Below are 21,242 nucleotides of genomic sequence, written 5' to 3'. Positions count from 1 at the left end.
GATGCCTCCTAACACCAACCTCCTTCGTAGATTAACATAGCATAATCTATTTACTCATTTAATTTATTGAATGAAACCCATATAAACGAGAAGCCCCAAATAAAATACAGAGTGATAAAAACCCATCTCTTGCGATTCTTTTTTACGTGACGTGAGAATCTACTCTTTTATCAAGGGACGGATCCAGCATGGGGCAACTGCCCCCACTTCAATCTTGGTAAAATTATGTAATTTTTTTTTATTTTACATGTTTATTTAAAATTTTAATGTTGAAAGTATGTACTGGATCTAGCATGAAGATTTCATCTTTTACATTAGTGGATATATGACTTTAAAGGTAATTAAAATAAAGCTTGAGATCCGAAAATTGTGATCGGAATTTTTGCCGTAAGAAAGGAAGAACATAGCCTGAGTCCACAGATAAGTAAAGAAGATGGCATTCTTACTTTGTCATCTTGTGATTTATTTACAGTCAACTACCATTGTTTTATTACTTTTACACTTTTTTCCATTAACTTGATAGTTTATGTATATATGGTTTTAAAAGTCAAAAATACAATATTTGATTTATTTTACCAGTTATCAAAGTATGTATTTTGTTTTGGTAAAATACTAAAATCCAAATCATAACTAACTTAACCAAACATTCAAATCTTTTATTTTAGAATTAAAAGACTATTTATAAAATATTGATCAGAACATAAACTTCTAAAAAATTATTTGCAATGAACTTCTTATACTTTAAAAATGTATATGAAATAAATTAGTATACACGTTTAGCAATCTTATCTACTGCACTATGATATCTTTGATTACTAGGCAATCTTATCTACTGCACTATGATATCTTTGATTACTAGGCTAATTTGATTAGTGAATTAGTGGTTGTCGACTTAAATATTACCGGTTTTAAAATATATTATCTTTTGACGAACTCACGCTCCCCATCAAATACAGGTTGCACAAATGAGTAAGATATACGACTTCAAAATTTGCCCCCTCGTTTAAAAAAACTCTGGCTCCGTCCTTACTTTTATGTGACGACATCGAAGCCCCGACAGGTGTGAGTGGGGACGGTATTGGTAGTGATGGTGGATTGTGTGGCGGCCAACGACGATGGTGATCGGATTAGATGGAATCCTTTGTGATTCGACAGATCTACAGTGTCCGATCCGAATATACTCACAATATAATGATATTCGGATGTTATTTTGGTTTTATGTTTAGAATTTTTAAATCAGGAATTTAATTGGTTACCATTGATTACCATTGATTCTAGATGTGTATACAGATAAAAAGATTTCATAATCTTTCTAAAACAAATGTCGAAGTCAAAATAAAAAAAAACTTGGTATGAATATGAGAATCATATGAAAGGTTTTGAATGAGCTTGAAGCAATTTAAAGTTGGGCTGTATAGAATGACATGGGCTAAATATATTAAAATGTCGGGCCTGATATGAATCATATGGAGTTATGGACTAAAAAGTTGATGCTAAGAAGTCGTCCTGCTGGCCCAGTGTCAGCCTGCCCTCACAGGCCACAACCCATCAGATACAGATGCTCTCTTTACAATAAATAAAATACCTCGTACAACATACAAATTTTTGCATCTGAAATTGAAATTAAAAAAAAAAACTGAATAAAAGGCTTAAAACTAGCCCTAATATCAAGACTCGTATCAACTATCAAATTCCATGCCGTTTTGTTTCTTCTTTTCCTTCTGCAACTTTTTCTCACCCGTCTAAATATGTTCTTGTCTCGGTTCTCTAATGGTGCAGAAAAAAATAGAAAGAAATTATATAATATTGATCATTTGATATTGATGCCGAATAAGTCGTCGTCCTGTTGGCCCAGTAACAGGGACGTGCCAGCCCCCACCACGCCAAGTCTACCAACTCTGAAAATGGACCACGCCGGTGCCCATGACCAAAAAAACCCAATCAATTAATTAGTTAATACATAAATAAAATATATATATAAACTTCACATTAAAAAACACATTCTTTTTTCGTCTATAATTGGTCATCTCACTCTACCTATGTTTGAAGTAATTATTTGTGGGCATTATTAATTGTGTTACACCATAAAATGACAGGAGTATCCATGATTTGATTGCCACATATACATAAGAATAATAGTTATGGGAGTTTTCCGACTTCGATTTGAATGTTCATTTAGTTAAACTCCGTCTATCCATAGCTCTTCTATCATTGTTTCTGCTTCACTTTTTTCCCACCACGTCCTGTTATTTGTTGTAACCTTATTCTAGTGGAGCAGCCAAAAATGCAGAGGAATTAGAAATCAACACTTAGTTGTCTAACCAAATCAAATTATCTCTCGATACGTTCCTCAAAAAATCCGATTCGGGCGGATTCTTCCCCCAACTAACGAAGAGATCTTGGCGGAATTGCCACATATGAAATTGAGCACAATTTTGCAAAGAAATAGCCCACTTGTTTCTCGAGAAGAGATGGGAAACATATGTGAGACGTGCTCAATTGGGGGAAATTTTTGAATTAGATCGTGCTACTTTGAAATCTGATGGTGTTTTTCGTAGCAGCCCAAGGGATTGGTTTACTTTTGGAGCAGTTTCTTTTTCTATTTGACGTTGCATATAAAATAGAAATTCTTATCACATATGGACGTTATAATAAATCATAACCGTTGTTAGTTTGTTACATACATTCTTTGCCTTTACCAATAATAACTTAATTGAACGTTGATTGACAATTTATTGATTCTTAACTTCTTCCTTTTTTGTTACTGGCGCCTTTTTATGTATGCATTACTAATTTATACATATTTTACTTTAAGTAATTAATTGCGTTAACAAATAAAAAATTAAGAAGATGTAAAATGTAAAATGGAAATAAGTGAAAGCAGCTAGCGTGTATGGAATATTTATAAGTTGTTTCTAATTAAGGAATCCACATATATAAATGCATTACTTCTTTTAGACAACTTTATATTCACCCACCATACATATATAAGTTGTTTCTAATTTTTTCGTCTTTTAGCAGGATTTCCTCACAAAAAGGTAAAAAGGTTTTCCTTACATTAGCCTCTTTTTCCAGTAGGGGAAAATTGCATATATATATCCAAATATGTATCCAAAATTACAAATATATCCCCAACAAAATTGTTAAATAACAAATGTACCCAATCTTATGTTTTTATATGAATAAAACTATTATACCTTTCATTAATCTGCCCTAATTAATTAATCACCAAAACAATGGGCCTATTTTTCTACTATTATTACTCTGCCATTGAGTTCTCAAGTGACAAGTAGTTGTTTCCAATTCTTCTTCGATGAAACCACCATGTAAGTTTTCTCGTTTTTTCCTTTGATAATAATGCGCACAATTGAAGAAATCAAAAACTCAAGGAACAAATCTTGGTGCGTATGTTTGTAAAAATATACAGTATGCATATATTAATGCAATATATATATATATATATATATATATGATCAATGTCGTTGAACTGATCAAAATTAAAACTAAATACCAATAATTAGTACGGGTAAGTAGAGTATCGTATCCACAGGGAATCAAGGGAAAGTGTTAAACAAATTACAAGAGTTAATTGAACTAGACATAAACTTAAAACGATTTGATTGATTGATTTGTTTGATTAAAACTAAAAATGAGCATAAACTTAACAAAATACTTCAATTAAATAAAGGGATCATTCTCATGCTTCAATTATGTTTTCAAAAGTATAACCTAACTTTTGTTCGTTGGAAACCATATAGACATGATTCGTTATATGCTTGGATTGAATGAATGCTAAGAACTAATCAATTAGGTTGTGATGATTCACGATAATGAAAACCGGGGAATTGACACAACTAAATTATCTGTTCATTAACAAGATTACAAGTTCATAAGAGATTCTTCCAATGATAATTGATTAACAAGAAATTGAAATAAAAAGATAGATGGAATTCATTCAAAGTTATAAACTAGTAATCATTCAAACAATCCAAACAACATTAGATGTTAAAAGACTAATGGGAAATTAAACATCTAATCCAACATGAACATAAGAAAAGTTGAATACAATTGTCTTACATAATTGTTCACATGAGAATGATCAAAAGAGAATTAGCCTAAAATTTTCATCATTGATAGCATCATTGATTCTTCAATTAAAGCTTTGATCTCCATGAAAATATGATTTGATGATGAAATTGGGGTGTTGTGTGTGTTAGGAAACTGCCTAGGGATGTGAAATTATGAAGTGTTAACTTCCAAAGTCGTGTATGGAAGTGTTATAAACTGAAAAGTAATTAAATCCCTAATTTTCGGATTTTTAGTGCAGCTAGGGCCGTCCCAGACTGCCCCCTGGCCGTCCCAGACTGCCCTCCAGAAATGACAGTTTTCCAGATTTTTGCATTGACACTTCTTGACTTGATTCTTGACTTTGTTTGACTTCTTAATGATCCATTTAACTTCAATTTGTCACCAAAGACCTGAAACACTTAAACAAACATAAAAACGCCCTAATCGTCTATTAACATTCACAAAACATGTTCGTTTTCATATCTTAAAGTAGTACGGATTAGGCGTTTATCAATATATATACTGTGTATGTGTATATATATAAGTCTTCAAAGATAGACGAAAAACTTTGGACTTTACATGTTTTTTGCTATGTAAATACTTTGTGTGTATTGTCTTTTTTACATATATTGCTTTTGGGTCTATATGTTGTTGTTTTTTTTTTTAATCATACCGTTTGTAACTTATATAGTCTTGAACTCTTGGATTTTGCTGGAAAACATATGTATGAATTATTTAAATGAAAAAGGGGCATAATGGTCATAATATATATTGTATTTGATGAAATAAATATAAATGGGTAAATTTGTGTATTTAAAAAAAAAATGGGTATATTTGTTATTAAAAAAATTTGGTTGGGAATATTTGTAATTTTAAATGCATTTTTGGGGATATATGTAATTGTCCCTTTAAAAAAAAAATGGGTATATTTGTTATTAAAAAATTTGGTTGGGAATATTTATAATTTTAAATGCATTTTTGGGGATATATGCGATTGTCCCTTTCTAGTGGTGTAACAATATTCAATGGGAAACGAATTAATGAAAATGCATTGAGGCGAATTGCACACCTTCACCATGTTATATGTTGAAAAATTATACCTGAAGATAAAAATCAATGTAGTGTAGTATTTTGGGTCGGGGCACCATGTCGATTGGAACCAAAGAAAGATGACATTTTATTGAAGTCCCACGAAACTTTACAAGCTCGCGTATAACAATTTCGACCATGAGCAAAGGTCCATCTGCTCCCCTTCTGTAAGTAGTTGCAAAGATAAAAGTTAAAGACTCCAACATGTATATTAAAGATATCACCGGTAGATGATACAAACCTTCGCCTGATTCGTTCCATCCCATGTTCTTGCAGAAATACATGAATGCTTTGGAGAATCCAGTCAATGTCAACCTCATCAATGGTACTTTGAAGAACCTAGTTACATTAAAAAGAAGCAAACACAATAGGTCAAACCAACCAAATCTACCCATATTGCCATAATGTAATCAGGATACTAGCTATTGTTGACCTTTGTAATTTTAATCAAGCATTTGACAACCAAATCTGAAAATTTCTTATTTCGTAAAGCAAAAGCCTCGGTTGATGGTGGAGATGACCATCTAGAAGGGTCAAGTGGTTTTAAGAGATTGATCAGCACCACGAAAGAAGATGTCTTCTCTGCATTCTCCTTCATTTACAACAGTAACAACAACAAAATTAATACGATCAAGGATAATTTCTGAAATAAATGTTCGTGAGTTCATCAGATTTAGGGGCACATTTACCAATATCTTAAAAAGCACAACATGTAACGTGTTCAGAAGCTCTTCGGCGGCGTAATCCATCCTTCCAGCCCTTTCATCTAAAAGCCAAAGCAAAAGCTCTGTAAACAAATTGTGAGTGTTCTCTGGTTGACAGCATGAGCAAGCCGCTTATTTTCAAATGCCTGCAAAAAAGCACAATCATAAAACATAAGATACTCTGCTTAATCTGCTGAAATTTGTTGTAAACTATTTATTTGTAATTAGAGCAGTATCAGAGATCACCAACGTGAGTGTGTTGAGAACATATTCGCAACATTTTGAAGAAGCACACATCATGCTAAAGTCAAGAGCCTCTGGGATCTAGAAACCAAAAATCAAATCAAATCATGGTAGATATATTGAAAAGAAATTAAATTGGGTGAAGCAACCAATTACTTTAGGTGCTAAACAAGAAACAAGCCTGTCAGCATCTTCTATTAGATCGTCCATCAAACTACCATCAGGGTCATAATTGGTTGCATCAGCCAACTCATGGCACGCAACTTTAATGTCTTCAACCAACTACAAAACAACATTCTACTCGTTGATCAGTGAACAAAGTAAAGGAGGCAGGTTGACCAAAGAACATGTAATCAGCATGAATTGTGCATCTTTGTTATTGTCAATTGTTACATAAAAAATGAAAGTTGTTATAGTTTTCGTCATAACTAACTATCAATCATCATGAAAGAGGGTCTAAACTTTGGGTCGAGTAGTAGAAACAAGCCTAACATTTTGAATACTCATAGTTTTTGATTGTCCTGATTTTAAGGAAATCCAATTCCAATTTGAAATCCCACAAATCAAACATCATAAAATTTATTTTGCTTTTAAATAAGCTCATATTTTTCTTTACGTTCATGATAATCCTGTTACCACCTTCGAAAAAGTTATTCTTTTATATATAAATGAGTTGTATATAAATTCTTATGTGCCACAATATATGTCTAGCATGAATTTCAACTTGTGCGAAAAGATATGGAGTTGTAATTAGATAAAAACGTACGTGATCATGATTGCCCTTCTAAGCTTTTCCACGACTTCACGCATTGGTGGTCGTTCCGCATGGATAATTTGTGGGCATTACAAATTGTTTTACCATACAATTGCAGAAGTTTAACTGATCACAATACCACATGGATAAGAAATTAAGAATAATAATTACTAATTATGAACTTAAAATATTAAATCAAATTTCAAGGTTTTTTTAAACTTAATAAACAAATAGCTGTCAGTTAACTTAACTATTTTATTACCTAGTAAATACAACCGTACGTTTTTTTGTTTTTGTTTTTTTTTTTTTTAAATGATTTTCATCAAAGCGAAAGCCTGTTACGTTGATGTTTTCGTGCGATCGACTTCACCCCTTGCAATAATTCCATGTGCTCGTTTCTTCTAGAACGGCTCCATCTTTTTCCCACCCATATGTCTAGCTCTTTATTTTGTCTCGATCGGACCTCTACCGCTAAAAATACAAATTAAGAAATTAATACTTATTGAAAAAGATACCCGTATATCACATCACATATAGCAGATAGTTAATCGAAGACAAAACGTACCTCGATATCCAATATTTCTTCGAGCTCTACGGCGACATCATCCATGGAAGGTCGTTCATTAGGATAACGCGACAAGCATCGATCCGCAATTGCTAAATATTTCTTCACGGTATATGAGCTGATGTTCTCTTGTCTTAAAACCGGATCAACAAAGTTGTAAACTTTCTTCCTGTGATACAACTCTGTCATCTCTTCGGCTGACAACATGTAGCCATCTACCACCTCGGTGCACAACCTCCCACACAGAACTTCAAATAATATTATGCCGAAAGTATATGCATTGCTTTCTTTAGTCGGTTCCGTGTGTTTATCATCAGTATAAATGCTTTCGGGTGATTTATAAGCATCAACATCTGTTGAATCTTGTGTGGATATTTCTAGATCACTAATTTTAGCAACCCATTTGTCATCAAGAAGAATATAGCTGCTTTGAAAATCTATCTGCACCTGGTCTTGACTATGGAGGAAAGCTAATCCATGAGCTGCGCCTGCGCATATTTCAAGTCTTTGTCTCCACGTAAGACTAGTAGAAGCTGGTCTATTGCTACGCCTTATATACTGATCTAAGCTTCCACGCTCGGGATACTCATACACCATAATCTCCTCCCCCTTCTCGTTGCAGTAACCGAGAGCGGACAAAACATTTGGATGCTGTAGTTCAGTGGAGACGTCCAGGTCATTCAAATAATAACCCGTATGCTCAGGATACCTATTTATAAGCACTGTTGTAGGTATTCCTAAGATGGAAAGTTTTTCCCCTTTGTAAACTCGTTTGCCACTTTCAGTTTCGTAAAAACAGATTTCGAAGTTATTGGTTGCTGCTTGTATCTCTTTCAATGGTACTTTCTGTATTGTGCTTTGTTGATTAATGCTCCTCTGTCAATTTGAAGCAAAGGTAAAAAAATAAAAGGCGACTTTCAGAGATTGGGAGATCGAGCATATACAGACAGAAACTGACTCATGAATATTAATCAAATTAAGTAAAGGATAAGTTGTTTATGATTTTTCTTATCTTTTCATTTTGATATTTTTACTTCTTCCATTCTCTTTTTAATGGATACGTAAAAAACATCTAATCTGAGTTAGTGTGGTATATATGAGGCTTCATTCTTAAAAAAGAAAAATCAAAAATAAACTACAGCATGACGGACTCTACCTTTAGTCAACATGACTTTGCTATACACTGACATGGTTACGCCCTTTAAAACAATACATATAAATTTTTTTTGGAATGAGTTAAATAAGAATGGAAAGTATGAAACAACAAATATAAAAACTAAAAAAAGACAAGAAAAAAAAATCAAAAATAAACTTATTTCCTTAAGGTATCTTTTTTTTGTTGTTGTTGTTGTTTTTCTTATACTTTTTTATAATTTTAAGAATAAAACACATTCGCAAAAAAAAAAAAAAAAAAAAATTCCCTGATTTGATACGGTTCGTACTTTGCCCTAATGGGTATTAAAAAAAGTTAGTTAGGCCGCTCCTTATAGCTCTTCTAGACCGCGTCTAGGCCGCTTCCGACGCACCAGACGCAGTCGACGCCATAAGCACGAGGTGCGTCTGGTGCTGCGTCTTCCTCTTGCCTCCGATTTTGAACGCGCGTCTAGTTATACAGGTGGGGCCCGATTTGTGTTTAAACTAGTGTAAATAAAAAAAAGTGTTAGAAGTGGGGGTTATAAGGAGGGGGTGTTCTTGGTGTGTCTAGAAGTGATGAATAGTGTTAGAAGTAGTTCCTTATAAGGAGAGACATTAATTAGTGGATTGATAATCATAGAGGATTAAAGGTGATGATTTATAAGTGGTGATTGGTTATAGAGGATTTTAAGTTTTGTTTAGTAAAAAGCCTTTTAAAAAAAAAGTTTTAAAAAAAGAATATTATTTTAAATTCTTTCTAATCTATGTGTACGAGTTAAGGTGCGGAAGTGGATGATTTTTAGAAAGTTTTAGACTTTGGTGTGAATCAAATCTAAAAATAAAATTGGTAAACTTTAATTATTACATGAAAGCAAGTGGCTTGTTTTTTAAAAAATATAAAATCAGGATGAGCGCAATTTAGTCCTAGTCATGTTCCGGTACCAGAAAAGGGTAACGAATCCCAAGCGCGACGTTACCGAATCTCAAATGGGACAGCGATTTATCGATATCATGTTTGGAAATTGCGGTCGATGTCACGTTTTGGTGATTTTTGTGAACGGTATCGTTTTGATACCGCATCAACAGGAACGAGAGGGTATAACGTACAGTAGTCCCATTTAGTCTCATGCCCATCCCTAATCCATATATGGCAGATAATCGTAGACAGAACATACCTCGATATCCAATATCTCTTCAAGCTCTACTGCGACATCATCCATGGAAGGTCGTTCTTTAGGATCATACGACAAGCATTGATACGCAATTGCTGAATATTTCTCCACGAAAGATGAGCTGATGTTCTCTTGTCTTAAAACAGGATCAACAAAGTTATAAACTTTCTTCCTTTTATACAAGTCTTTCATCTCTTCGACTGACAACACGTGGCGATCTACCACTTCGGTGCACAACCTCCCACACAGAACTTCAAACAATATTATGCCGAAAGTATACGCATTGCCTTCTTCCGTGTGTTTATCATCAACAATGCTTTCGGGTGATTTATAAGCATTATTTAAAGCTGTTGAAGTTTTCGCCGATATGTTTTCTGGTGATTTATAAGCATCATCAACAACTTTGGCAACCCACTTGTCATCCAGAAGAATCGAGGCGCTTCTAAATTCCAAGCTACACACGTCTTGACTATGGAGGTAAGCTAATCCGTGAGCTGCACCTGCGCATATTTCAAGTCTTTCTCGCCACGTAAGACTAGTAGACGTTGATCGATTGCTACGCCTTATATACTGAACTAAACTTCCCCGCTCTTTGTACTCATACACCATAATCTCCTCCCCTTTCTCGTTGCAGTAACCGAGAGCGGACAAAACATTTGGATGCTGTAGTTTAGTGGAGTCGTCCAGGTCGTCCGAAAAATTACCCGTATGCTTACGATACCTTGTTATATATACCCTTGTTGGTGTTCCGAAAATGGAAAGTTCCCCTTCATATACGCGTTTGCCGTCAGGAGTTTTGCCAATACACTTTTTGAAGTAATTGGTTGCTGCTTGTATCTCTTTCAATGATACTTTCTGTATTTTGCTTTGTTGTTGAATGCTGCTCTGTCAATTTGAAAAAGGTAATTAAGAAAAGACGACTTTCATAGATTGGGAATCGAGCATATATATAACTACTGGTTGCTGCTTGTATCTCGGTCGGTCGGTCATATGTTTATTAATTAGCTTTACGAAGTATTTATTAATCTATTGCAACGTAAGCCATTATATCCATACGGACAAGCAATCACTAGCGACCCACAGGATAGGAAAAATCTACCATTTTAACCGCTACAAAAGGCATGAGATTAAATTAAAGGTAAAATTTTGTCTGTTCAGACTCAAACCCTCGAACCCTGATCTTTCAGGATCCAAGTATCATTGCATGACATGGTGATGCCGTTGATATTCTTCCTCTTCAATATTAGGAAAAAATAAGAGCATTTTGATAACTGGTGTATCAATAATATAATTAATTAAGAACAGTTATGTGACAAATGACATCATGTGATCGTAACATATATAACAATTTATTTAGACGACACGTATTCTTTTAAATTTATAATAAATCAATAATCTTAATTTTTAATAACATATATAAAAAAAACTATAACTTTTATTACTCGAAAAATTGTATAGATTTAAATACCTAGCCAATATAATTAAAGTTCCTATTAATAAAAAATAAGATATGATGATGGGATATTGGATTACCTCGATATTGAATAACTCTCCAAGCTCTATTGCGACATCATTCATGGAAGGTCGTGTTTGTGGATCATACGACAAGCATTGATACGCAATTGCTGAATATTTCTCCAAGGAAGATGAGCTGGTCTTCTCTTGTCTTAAAACAGGATCAACAATCTTATAAAGTTTCTTCTTTTCATAGAACTCTCTCATCCGTTTGGCTGACAACATGTAGCCATTTACCTTTTGGGTGCACAACCCCCCACACAGAAATTCAAATAATACCATGCCGAAAGAATATACATTGCATTCTTTCGTCAGTTCCACGTCTTCATCGTCAATAATCCTTTCGGGTGATAAATAAGCATCACGTGCCCCGTAAAGCTAACGAAGTAGATATTTTAGCGACCCACTTGTCATAAAGAAAAATAAATTGGCTTTGAAAATCTTTCTGCACCTGGTCTTGACTATGGAGGTAAGCTAATCCATGAGCTGCACCTGAACATATTTCAAGTCTTTGTTGCCACGTGAGACAAGGAGAAGCTGGTCCATTGCTTTGATTTAGATACTCATCTAAGATTCCAAGCTCCGGATACTCATACACCAAAATCTCCTCCCCTTTCTCGTTGCAGTAACCGAAAGCCGACAAAACATTTGGATGCTGTAGGTCAGTGGCCTGCCTCAGCTCATCCAAATAATGACCCGTATGCTCAGGATACCTCTTTATAAACACGCTTGTAGGTATTCCTAAGATGGAAGCTCGTTCCCCTTCGTAATATCGTTCGCCATCTTCAGTTTCGTAAAAACAGATTTCGAAGTTATTGGTTGCTGCTTGTATCTCTTTCAATGGTACTTTCTGTAGTGTGCTTTGTTGATTAATGCTCCTCTGCGGGCGCTGTTAATTATAAAGGTAAGAAAAAACTTTCAGAAATTACAATATTTAAATGAGATAAATGTTAACCATTCGGTTTTTTTTCTTTCTCATCTCTTCTCCCCTCTTCTTTTTTTCTTCTAGAAAATAGTTTTAAAAGTCATAGCAAGTTAAGCCCGTTAAGTAGATTACATCATCATCCATGACTCCTATAACGATCACTCTCTGTGACCTATCACCCCGCTAGTTATTCATTATATATACCTCATAAGGCAAAACCTTTACCGTATCAAATTGAAAATGTTTTTTCTAGAATGGGCTTTTATAAAAGAAACTATAAAAATTATTTAGAAAATCAAAAATGAAAATAGAAAAAATAAAAATAATATCAAATCAAATTGCTGAGAGAAATGAATTGGCTCAGATTTATCCTCGTGTCTTTTTTGAAATAAGTGTCCTTAAAATGCTGAAGAGCATTTGGTTTTGTTTTTTTTTTTTAAATACGTCTATACTTTATTATAAAACAAATTACCCTCCCTTATTTTAAACTCTCTACCTTTAAAATAGCCAAAATACCCTTAAATTTTAACACATTCCTAACTCACGCACTAAATCTACCACTATATCCCTAAAATAATTTCCAACCATACTTATCCAAACTATCAATCTGTTTTATTCATTAATTTGAATATTTCCACCTAATATCTCTATAATACTCTTAATAAAATTATTTCCCTTAAACCATAAAATAACTACACAACCATTTACGTCAATTACTTAGGATTAATAACTACATCGTCACCACTGCCACCATCACCACCCGTTGCGTCATCGCCGTCACATTATACGGGTATCCATCTCGTATATATATATATATATATATATATTTGCCCCCATAAAGTTTATTATGATCACTAGTCATAATATATCAACATCTAATTGCAAGTGGTTACGTAAGTGTTACTTGAAGTGACCACAATATATTGATTTTAAATAAAGGTCTCCTTATCTTCGTTTATACAATTGTGAAATCGTTAACCTAGCTATTTAGCTATTGGAATGTGTTAAAGTTAAGGATTCGCTGACAAGACTTGGTCGCTGACGTATTGTGTCAGCGAGTCATCAGTGAGTCCAATGACTTTTGTCAGCGATGGTTTCTTTCCAAGTTAAGTCAAGGCGGAAAGAATTCAAATGAGAAGAAGACAAAAGTCACATGGTGGTTCTTCCAACTGTATTTTACCTTGAATGAAAAAGATACAGTTGGGACTAAAAGAAGGGTTCTCTCTTTCATACCCGATTGGGTAAAGAAGACAAAGGCTCATTAATTCAAGTACGATGAGCCAATAAGATCTTGACAACTACCATCAGTCACTATCAAAGGAAGGCTAGGCACTATCAAAGGAAGGCTGTGTTGCCCTAATTCCTCTCCTATAAAAGGCAACACAACCGCAACACAATACTTTGTGTTTGTCACCGAAAAAAGTGTGTGTCACTTATTTTCCTTGTAAAATTGTTAAGTTTTCCAAGTGTGTCTAAAAACTTATACAATCGTAGATACACATTTCGTGCATAGATTGTTTTCCATTGCAATGCAATTCCAAGGGCTAATTATGATGAAGAGAAGGCATCATCAAGGTCGTGATGATGTCACATCACCTCGTGATGACGTCAGCACGAGGCATCTAGTTCGTGTGACGGAAGTCGAAGCCCATGAACAAGATAGAAGTCCAGCCCGTTTCTACAACCTATATATATACTAGAATTAGGTTACAATTGTGGGGGAACGATCTTAGTTGCAACAGATTTCGTTCATGGCGCACGGGGTAAAGATCTATACCCCGTGCCATTCAGATGTATACTTATTTGGTGTAATGTTCATATGATTAATGATATATTACGAATTATACATCTGTTCTTATTTATTCTATGTGTATTCGTGATTATATGTTCATGTTTATTTAGAATCCTCAAAGACAAGTACAATCGGATTCCGCACGTTTGTAGTTGTTTAGATCGTGATTCAAAAGGTCTGACGTCTTTCAACAACATTTGTATGTTCATTTATTTTCTTGTAAGACAAGTTGTAATATTGACCATTTATTTTCTTGTACTACGGTTATTAGGACTAGTAAATATATATAAAAACCTCTAAAGTCACATCAAAATGAATATATAGACATTAGTTGAACTTGAATAAAGTGAAAAGTTGCCAAAAATAGATTAGACATGACGAACCGATCAAACCGGGTAGGGAACCATCCCACCATGGAATAACCCATTTGACCACCCACATAGGGTGCGTCGAACAAGAGAACACTAAAAATAATGTTGTATTTGTCCACACTTTTAGTTAGTCCACGCTAAATAAAAGTGTGAACAAATACAACATTATCTCTAAATATGTATAAAGAAGAATCCTTAATTAAAAAATTGAGAAGTTTGGACCCTTGGATAAAATTTAACTTTTGATTATAGCCTTTAGATCAAAACGATGATGTCATATACCTTTTTTAAACTTTTTTAGATTTAATTTTAATTCAATAAATTAAATAATTTTTATTTATTAATAAATATTTGTAGACATTATTTATTAATGTTATTTAATATATAATTATGGAAACTAATATTTTTTTAAATTTTATATCATTTTTCATATTTAAAATCAATTTTTGACTTTTTTTTAATAAAATTTTCTTTTTGATCGGTACGATACACAGATTGACATAACTTTTCAATAATTACGCAACGATTTTTGAGTTAATGAAGAACTGAAAAAAAAAACAAATAAAAAATCTATAATAAGCTATCACAATTATGTATCAAAAAAATAATTGTATGAAAATCGTAAAGATATTATGCATAACTTTAAGTTAGATTAGCACACAACATGTGATGTATAGATTGGTAATTAAAATGGTTAGTAAATTTTGTAAATAACTAAGTTATTCAAACAAAACGTTAAAGCTCAAGTACAGAAAATACAGACATATTCAGATGCATAATAGACATTCAATCCAACGAAAACATTACTTAGCGAGACCTTTAATAGATAATGTATCTATTTTTCCAACCGGCCGATCACCGTTAACCAGTAGAATCTCAACGAACATTAATCTAACTTCACGCTTTTTTAGTGGTTCAATTTTTACCCAGTTTAATATGTCATTAATTATATATATATTCCCCGCGTATTACGCGGGGTTATAATCTATTTTGTAGTGAAAAGAAAAAGGAAATATAAAATCTATTTTAGAAATGTTTTTTCATCCTACATTGAAACTTGTAGCTTGTAGGGAATTGTATGTTGCCCCATTCCGCATAAAAAAAGGCTAAAATTCCTTATTCGAATATAACTCTCTTCTTTCTATTGAAGCTTGGCCGAAATCCACTCCCATTGTTGGAGGATTTTGACATTAAATTTCTAGTTATTATTTTTGGCTCTTGCCTATCAAAATTTGTTTCAGAGTTGTGGCTAGCACCTAGCTAGTGTCCATAAAGAGTTCGTATGTACGAGACTCAATAGCAGTTCTACTTTAGGCTCTAGTACGTGACAATGTCGTCTTCGGATTTTTCTACTAAGAGTTAGTATTTCTTTTATTTATTTGTCTATTTAGTGGTTGATTATATTATATGCATATTGATGTTGTTTAAGGAAGGCGAATAGTTTAATTGTTTTATTAACTTACTTCCGTTTTATAATAAAAAGAATTTTAAAATAACATATATAAACAAATTTTACAAACTTACGTGTCATTAATGAAAACAATTAGAATATATATATTTTTTTTATAAACCAGTAGAATTATTTTTATTATTTCTTTCTTTCTTCTCTACTCCTTACTTGATTGGTACACATGAGTTTCTAACCATTTATTTGTCACTTTAGAATTACTCTAATATTAATTGAACTAGATATATACTCCCCCGATGCATTGGTGGCGGCTGTAACGGTAGGAGTCAGTGTGGTGATAAATATAAAATTAATTGATGTAAAATGAGTTAGTATGATTATTTAAGGGTTAGAAGATCTTTCTTGTAAATTAGTTTAGTAATATATTATACTTCTATTAGGTGAAAATGGTTAATTTACTAATTAGATTTATTATAAAAGTTCACGTTTTCTTAATTAATTAGTTTAATTAAATTGGTTTTTCTTTTAAATAGTGTAATATAATTAAAGGTTTCAGTTGTATACACTTTCAATACCTTTTTTCTTTAAGAAATAAATTACAATTTTTGTAAGTGATGAACATTAATATAAACTAGTTAGGCCGGATACTAAGCTGCGTCGATGGAGTCTTCGATTGGCTCGTCGACGAGTCAAGCTTAGGGAGCTCCCTCGTCGACCGGCAATTCGTTCGAGTGGTTTCGATGGGCCGAAGAGCTTTGACGAGGAGGAGGAGCGTGGTGGTGGGACTGAGAGGAGCGTAAGTTTGTTTCATTGTTTTTTTTTTCAAACGACTACTTTTTTTTAAAAAAAAAACTTCTCTATAAAAACCAACTTCTATTCAACCATTCTCATCTCATTCACTTCTTTTCACTCATATATTTTTATACATAATAACACACACTCTATACATTTTCACTAAATATGTCGAGTTCCGACGAAGATTCAGTTTCATACATGAGTAAATATATAGTAGATGCCGAAATTTTAAACACTTTCGTTAATATAATCGAAGATGAAGAAGCAGAAGCAGAGAGCTCGAGAATGGCCGACAAACCAAAAATACCGAGACGATCAATAACCAGAAACCATGTGGAAGCCTCCACACGTTTATACAATCATTACTTTGCCCCACAACCCGTTTATCCTGCCGATTATTTTAGAAGGCGTTTTCGAATGCCGAAAGAAATGTTTCTTCGTATAGTGAACGATATATATAACTTTGACGCTGTACAACCATTACCGCCCCACTTTGCATTCTTCCACAACGCTCCAACCGATGCTGTGGGTCGGCCGACGTTAAACATTTTTCAGAAATGTACTTCCGCTATACGCCAACTGGCTTATGGTTCTACTGCCGACCAGTTAGATGAATACCTCGAAATGGGTGCTCAAACGTCTGCCGATTCGTTGAACTCCTTCTGCAAATGTGTTATTCAATTATATCACGCCGAGATTTTGAGAAAACCAACACAAGAAGATGTTAACCACGTGACCACTAAACATGAGGCGGTACATGGTTTTCCGGGTATGCTTGGAAGCGTTGATTGTATGCATTGGGCTTGGAGAAACTGCCCAATAGCATGGCAAGGCCAATACACTCGTGGTGACAAAAGACACCCGACGATTATGCTTGAAGCGGTTGTTTCGTATGATTTGTGGCTTTGGCATGCTTACTTTGGGCCCGCCGGTTCGAACAACGACATCAACATCCTTAATGAATCTGACTTGTTCGACCAGTTTCTCCAAGATAAAGCTCCTGCGGTAAATTTCACCGTTAATGGCCAACAGTTTACAAAGGGTTATTATCTAGCTGATGGTATTTATCCAGAATGGGCTACACTTGTCAAGTCTTTCAAGTGTCCCATGGACCCTAAGACCTCTAAATTCAAACACTTCCAAGAGTCTGCAAGAAAAGACGTGGAACGTGCTTTTGGGGTACTTCAAGGCCGATGGAGAATCCTTCAACAGGGTGCGCGTCCATTAATTAAGTATTAACAAAATTAAACGCATCATGTACTCTTGTGTGTTGTTGCACAACATGGTCGTTAAATATAACGGGCGTGCAATCAGTCCTTTGGATTTGGAGCTAATTCCCGAAAACCCGCCAACGCGTTCTTGGGACGAACGTGTTGACATTCAGTTACGTATGACAGGGGAGTTACGTGATAGGGCGACACACAACCGTCAAAGAGGCGCCCTAGTCGAGCACATTTGGAACTTGCCAGAAAACCAACGTGAACGTTGAGTGTATTTTGTTTTTTCTAGTTGTGTTTTTTCAATTAATAAATGTAATGTATTGTTTTTCTTTTTAAATAAATGTATTGTGTTTTTTTTTATTAATGTAATGTGTTTTTTTAAATAAATGTAGTGTGTTTTTTTAATATTTAATTTTAAAAAAATGTTGAATTATTTATTTTTTATGTAAATATTAAAAAAAAATGAAAAGTGTAGAAGAGGTGTGGAAAAGGGGTTATAGGGAGTGATTGTGGAAGAGGTGGATGAAGAGAGAAAAGTTGATGTGACAGTGTGGAAGAGGCGTGGAAGAGAGTAAAGTGAGTCTTGCTTAGTATAAGGCCTTACATAGTTAATAAAAGCAGTTCATTAAAACTGAATTTTAAATTTTAGATTATTAACTCAATAATAATTCATATATAAGCATTTCATATTGGTTCTATTTTTATTTTAAACTTTTTCTAATTACTGGACATTATATTTACGTACTAGTATAGCTATAAATTGCATCTAAAAGTTATTTATGATGTTGTTTAAAAAATGAAAAAAACATAAAGCTGTGGTAGTAATCCAATTAGTAAAGCAGCCGCTTCGTGATATTGTGCCAATTTTTGCTTTCATAAATGTATAATGAATAAAATTTTCTGAAAAACTATTTAAGTAATAAATAAAAAAGTCTATAAAATGTTAAGTCTAAAAAATGTTTTCAACTATAGAGATATATAGTTTAATTTCTATTAATCAAAAAAATTTATAATATAATTAAAAGAGTAGGTAGAGGTACACTTGCTCCCCCTAAAAGCTCTTTTTAAGCCTAAAACTTTCTCCTAACTACTCTAGAACTCTTTTTTTTTTCTAGATCTTTTATATTTATTTGCTTATTAAATCGATAAATATTTTTAAAGCTCTATTATAAATATTTTTCTATCTAAAAAATCTTTTTAAATTTTAAAGTTGCATAGTATCCTTAAACTCTCTCAATCAGTTATTATATATACAACCTAAATTTTTATTAATCATTCTCACTATTATTCCTCCTCATCATATATTTAATAAAAAAATCAAGTTCAACAAATTTTTGAACAAAAAAACATACGGTTTTTTTTATATCACTTTAATTTTATTTTTTGGTATTTTGTTCGTGTTTGTTTATTTAAAATTAAACTGTTATGTTATTGTTATTTTCATCTCTTTTAATTTAGTATGTGATCAATTGTAGTTTGATTATGACATTTTTTTTTACTATTAAAGTGTCTATTCTTTTAAATTTGTTTTGTTCATGTTTTGTTAATTTTCACTTGTTTTATTATTTATTATTTTGATATTTACCTTTGATATATATTTTAGACAATACACCCATCGGACGTGCCTCAAAACTAGCTATGTAATAAAGGGCTAATGATTGAATTCTTTTCAATCATTTAACACTCTTTTGGTATTTTGATAAATAGTTATTCTAAAAAAAACTATATAATATACGCTTTCTTAAACATAGAATAAATATCAGAATAAATATTTATCAAAATCATGATGATCTCATTACAATAAATATGTCATTTTCTAACATTAGTTTCTTTGTATTTATAAAAGATGTCAGAACAATTAATAGTCTCTTTACACTTATAAATGTGTGCAAAAAACTCATATTTAAAAGTGTGAATAAATCTACAAAATCAAAATATTTTATACAATTTTAAGTGTGAACAAATTAACATATTTTTTCCACATATTTTAGAAGTGTGAAGAAATAAGTATGAGCAAATAACATTTTTGTTGTAGTGTCTATAATCTTATATATTAATAGAATTTATTTAAATAAGTTTTTCATAAAAAAAAATAATAACCTTTATAGACTAAAAATAACATTTTATAAAAATAAAATATTATTTTATAAAATAATTGTAAATTTTTACAAAATATCAATGAAGTTTTATAAAGTTATTAGTTATTTCTAAATAATACTCCGTATTTATTAACAATAATATTTTAATAACAACAATATATTATTATCAATAATTGATAAATATAGTTTTATAAGTAAGATAATGCTTTAAAGGGTAAATTATGAAAATAATACTTAAATAATAGTGAAAACAAGTATTTCTACCCGGGCGTTGCCCCAGGAGAAAAAGAGAACTTTCGTGACAAAAGTTAGAAAACATTAAGGCGAAAAACAAAATTTACGTGACAAAAGTTAATAAAACAAAAGTTGTGGTTAAAAATAAAGACATTGAAACTTTGGTAACAAAATTTAGAAACCAAAAGTTATGTGGTAAAAAGCAAATAAAAGAAAATTTTCGGCACGAGACTTAAAAAAAATGAGGTGGAAAAAATTACAAAAGTTAAGAAACTTAAACTTGAAAACAAAGTTTGTGTGGCGAAAGTTTGAAAAATAAAAGTTATTTGGCAAAAAATAAAAGGTGAAAGGTAGAAAAAAAAAGTTTTAGTGGCGAAAATTTAGAAAGTTAAAGTTATGTGACAAAAATAAACTAAAGCAAAACTTTGGTGACAAAAGTTAAAAAAGTGTAAACTTGGAAAAAAAAACCCCGTTAAATATCCTTTTGTAACTACCGTTACTTAGCCAAACAGTAGCTAACAATCATTAAGTCCGTCACCTAACAATCGTTAAGTCTGTCACATGACGGTCGTTAAGAGGCTTGTACCTTATGCTAAATGGGGAATACTTTTAGATACACTAACTCCTCCTCACAAACCAAAGTTGGTTTTTAGTATTATATATATAATTACTGGTTTCATATTTGTAATTCAGATAAAACATAGAAAACACAAAAATACCCCTCACGTGACATGCATGCGTGGACATTTAACGGCCAAACTGATGTTCGTCACGTAGAGGAATGGCAGGAGTGCATAAATGAAAAGTTAGGATATGACTAGCATAATTTTTTTATTTTAATAGACCATCAGTAATATGATACATAGTTCAAGTACTATTTATATAATTAATCATAAATTCTATAAAATCATCTATTCTCATCTAACAATTTTCCGAGACTTTCATGGTCTATTAAATTAATTAATGATTAGTTATATTGTCGGGAAAAAAAGTTGTTAAATGTTTCTAAGCTTCTAGGATAATTATTCTTTATTATAAAACTTTTCACATACAAAATGTTTATTATTTAATGTATAATGAGTATATAAAAAAGTCTTTATGTGTTTTATAGATTAATATTAAGATGAGAGAAGTTATATATCTAAGCTTTGATA

At 32.5% G+C, this 21,242-nt stretch overlaps 2 protein-coding genes and 1 long non-coding RNA gene across 3 annotated transcripts; 2 read left to right on the top strand and 1 right to left on the bottom strand.

The window, feature by feature from the left end:
- Positions 1 to 170: 170 nt before the first annotated feature.
- On the top strand, positions 171 to 1,262 carry LOC122583074. The gene is made up of 2 exons (XR_006321310.1): positions 171 to 217; positions 957 to 1,262. It is a non-coding gene; the product is annotated as an uncharacterized LOC122583074 (long non-coding RNA).
- Positions 1,263 to 5,923: 4,661 nt separating this feature from the next.
- Positions 5,924 to 12,313, bottom strand: LOC122583644. The gene is made up of 8 exons (XM_043756030.1): positions 12,302 to 12,313; positions 11,696 to 12,133; positions 11,263 to 11,622; positions 9,733 to 10,614; positions 7,424 to 8,299; positions 6,261 to 6,386; positions 6,108 to 6,185; positions 5,924 to 6,007 (listed from the first exon to the last, which is right to left on the bottom strand). Exons 1-8 carry the CDS (start codon positions 12,311 to 12,313, stop codon positions 5,924 to 5,926), a joined length of 2,856 nt encoding a protein of 951 aa, XP_043611965.1.
- A 4,387-nt stretch (positions 12,314 to 16,700) lies between these two features.
- Positions 16,701 to 17,774, top strand: LOC122583643. Its single transcript, XM_043756028.1, has one exon. The coding sequence runs from the start codon at positions 16,701 to 16,703 to the stop codon at positions 17,772 to 17,774; it is 1,074 nt and encodes a 357-aa protein (XP_043611963.1).
- Positions 17,775 to 21,242: the final 3,468 nt, after the last annotated feature.

This window comes from Erigeron canadensis, chromosome 9 (genome assembly GCF_010389155.1).
Source record: "Erigeron canadensis isolate Cc75 chromosome 9, C_canadensis_v1, whole genome shotgun sequence".
NCBI classification, from domain to species: domain Eukaryota; kingdom Viridiplantae; phylum Streptophyta; class Magnoliopsida; order Asterales; family Asteraceae; genus Erigeron; species Erigeron canadensis.
This window is presented reverse-complemented; position numbering and strand designations above follow the sequence as displayed.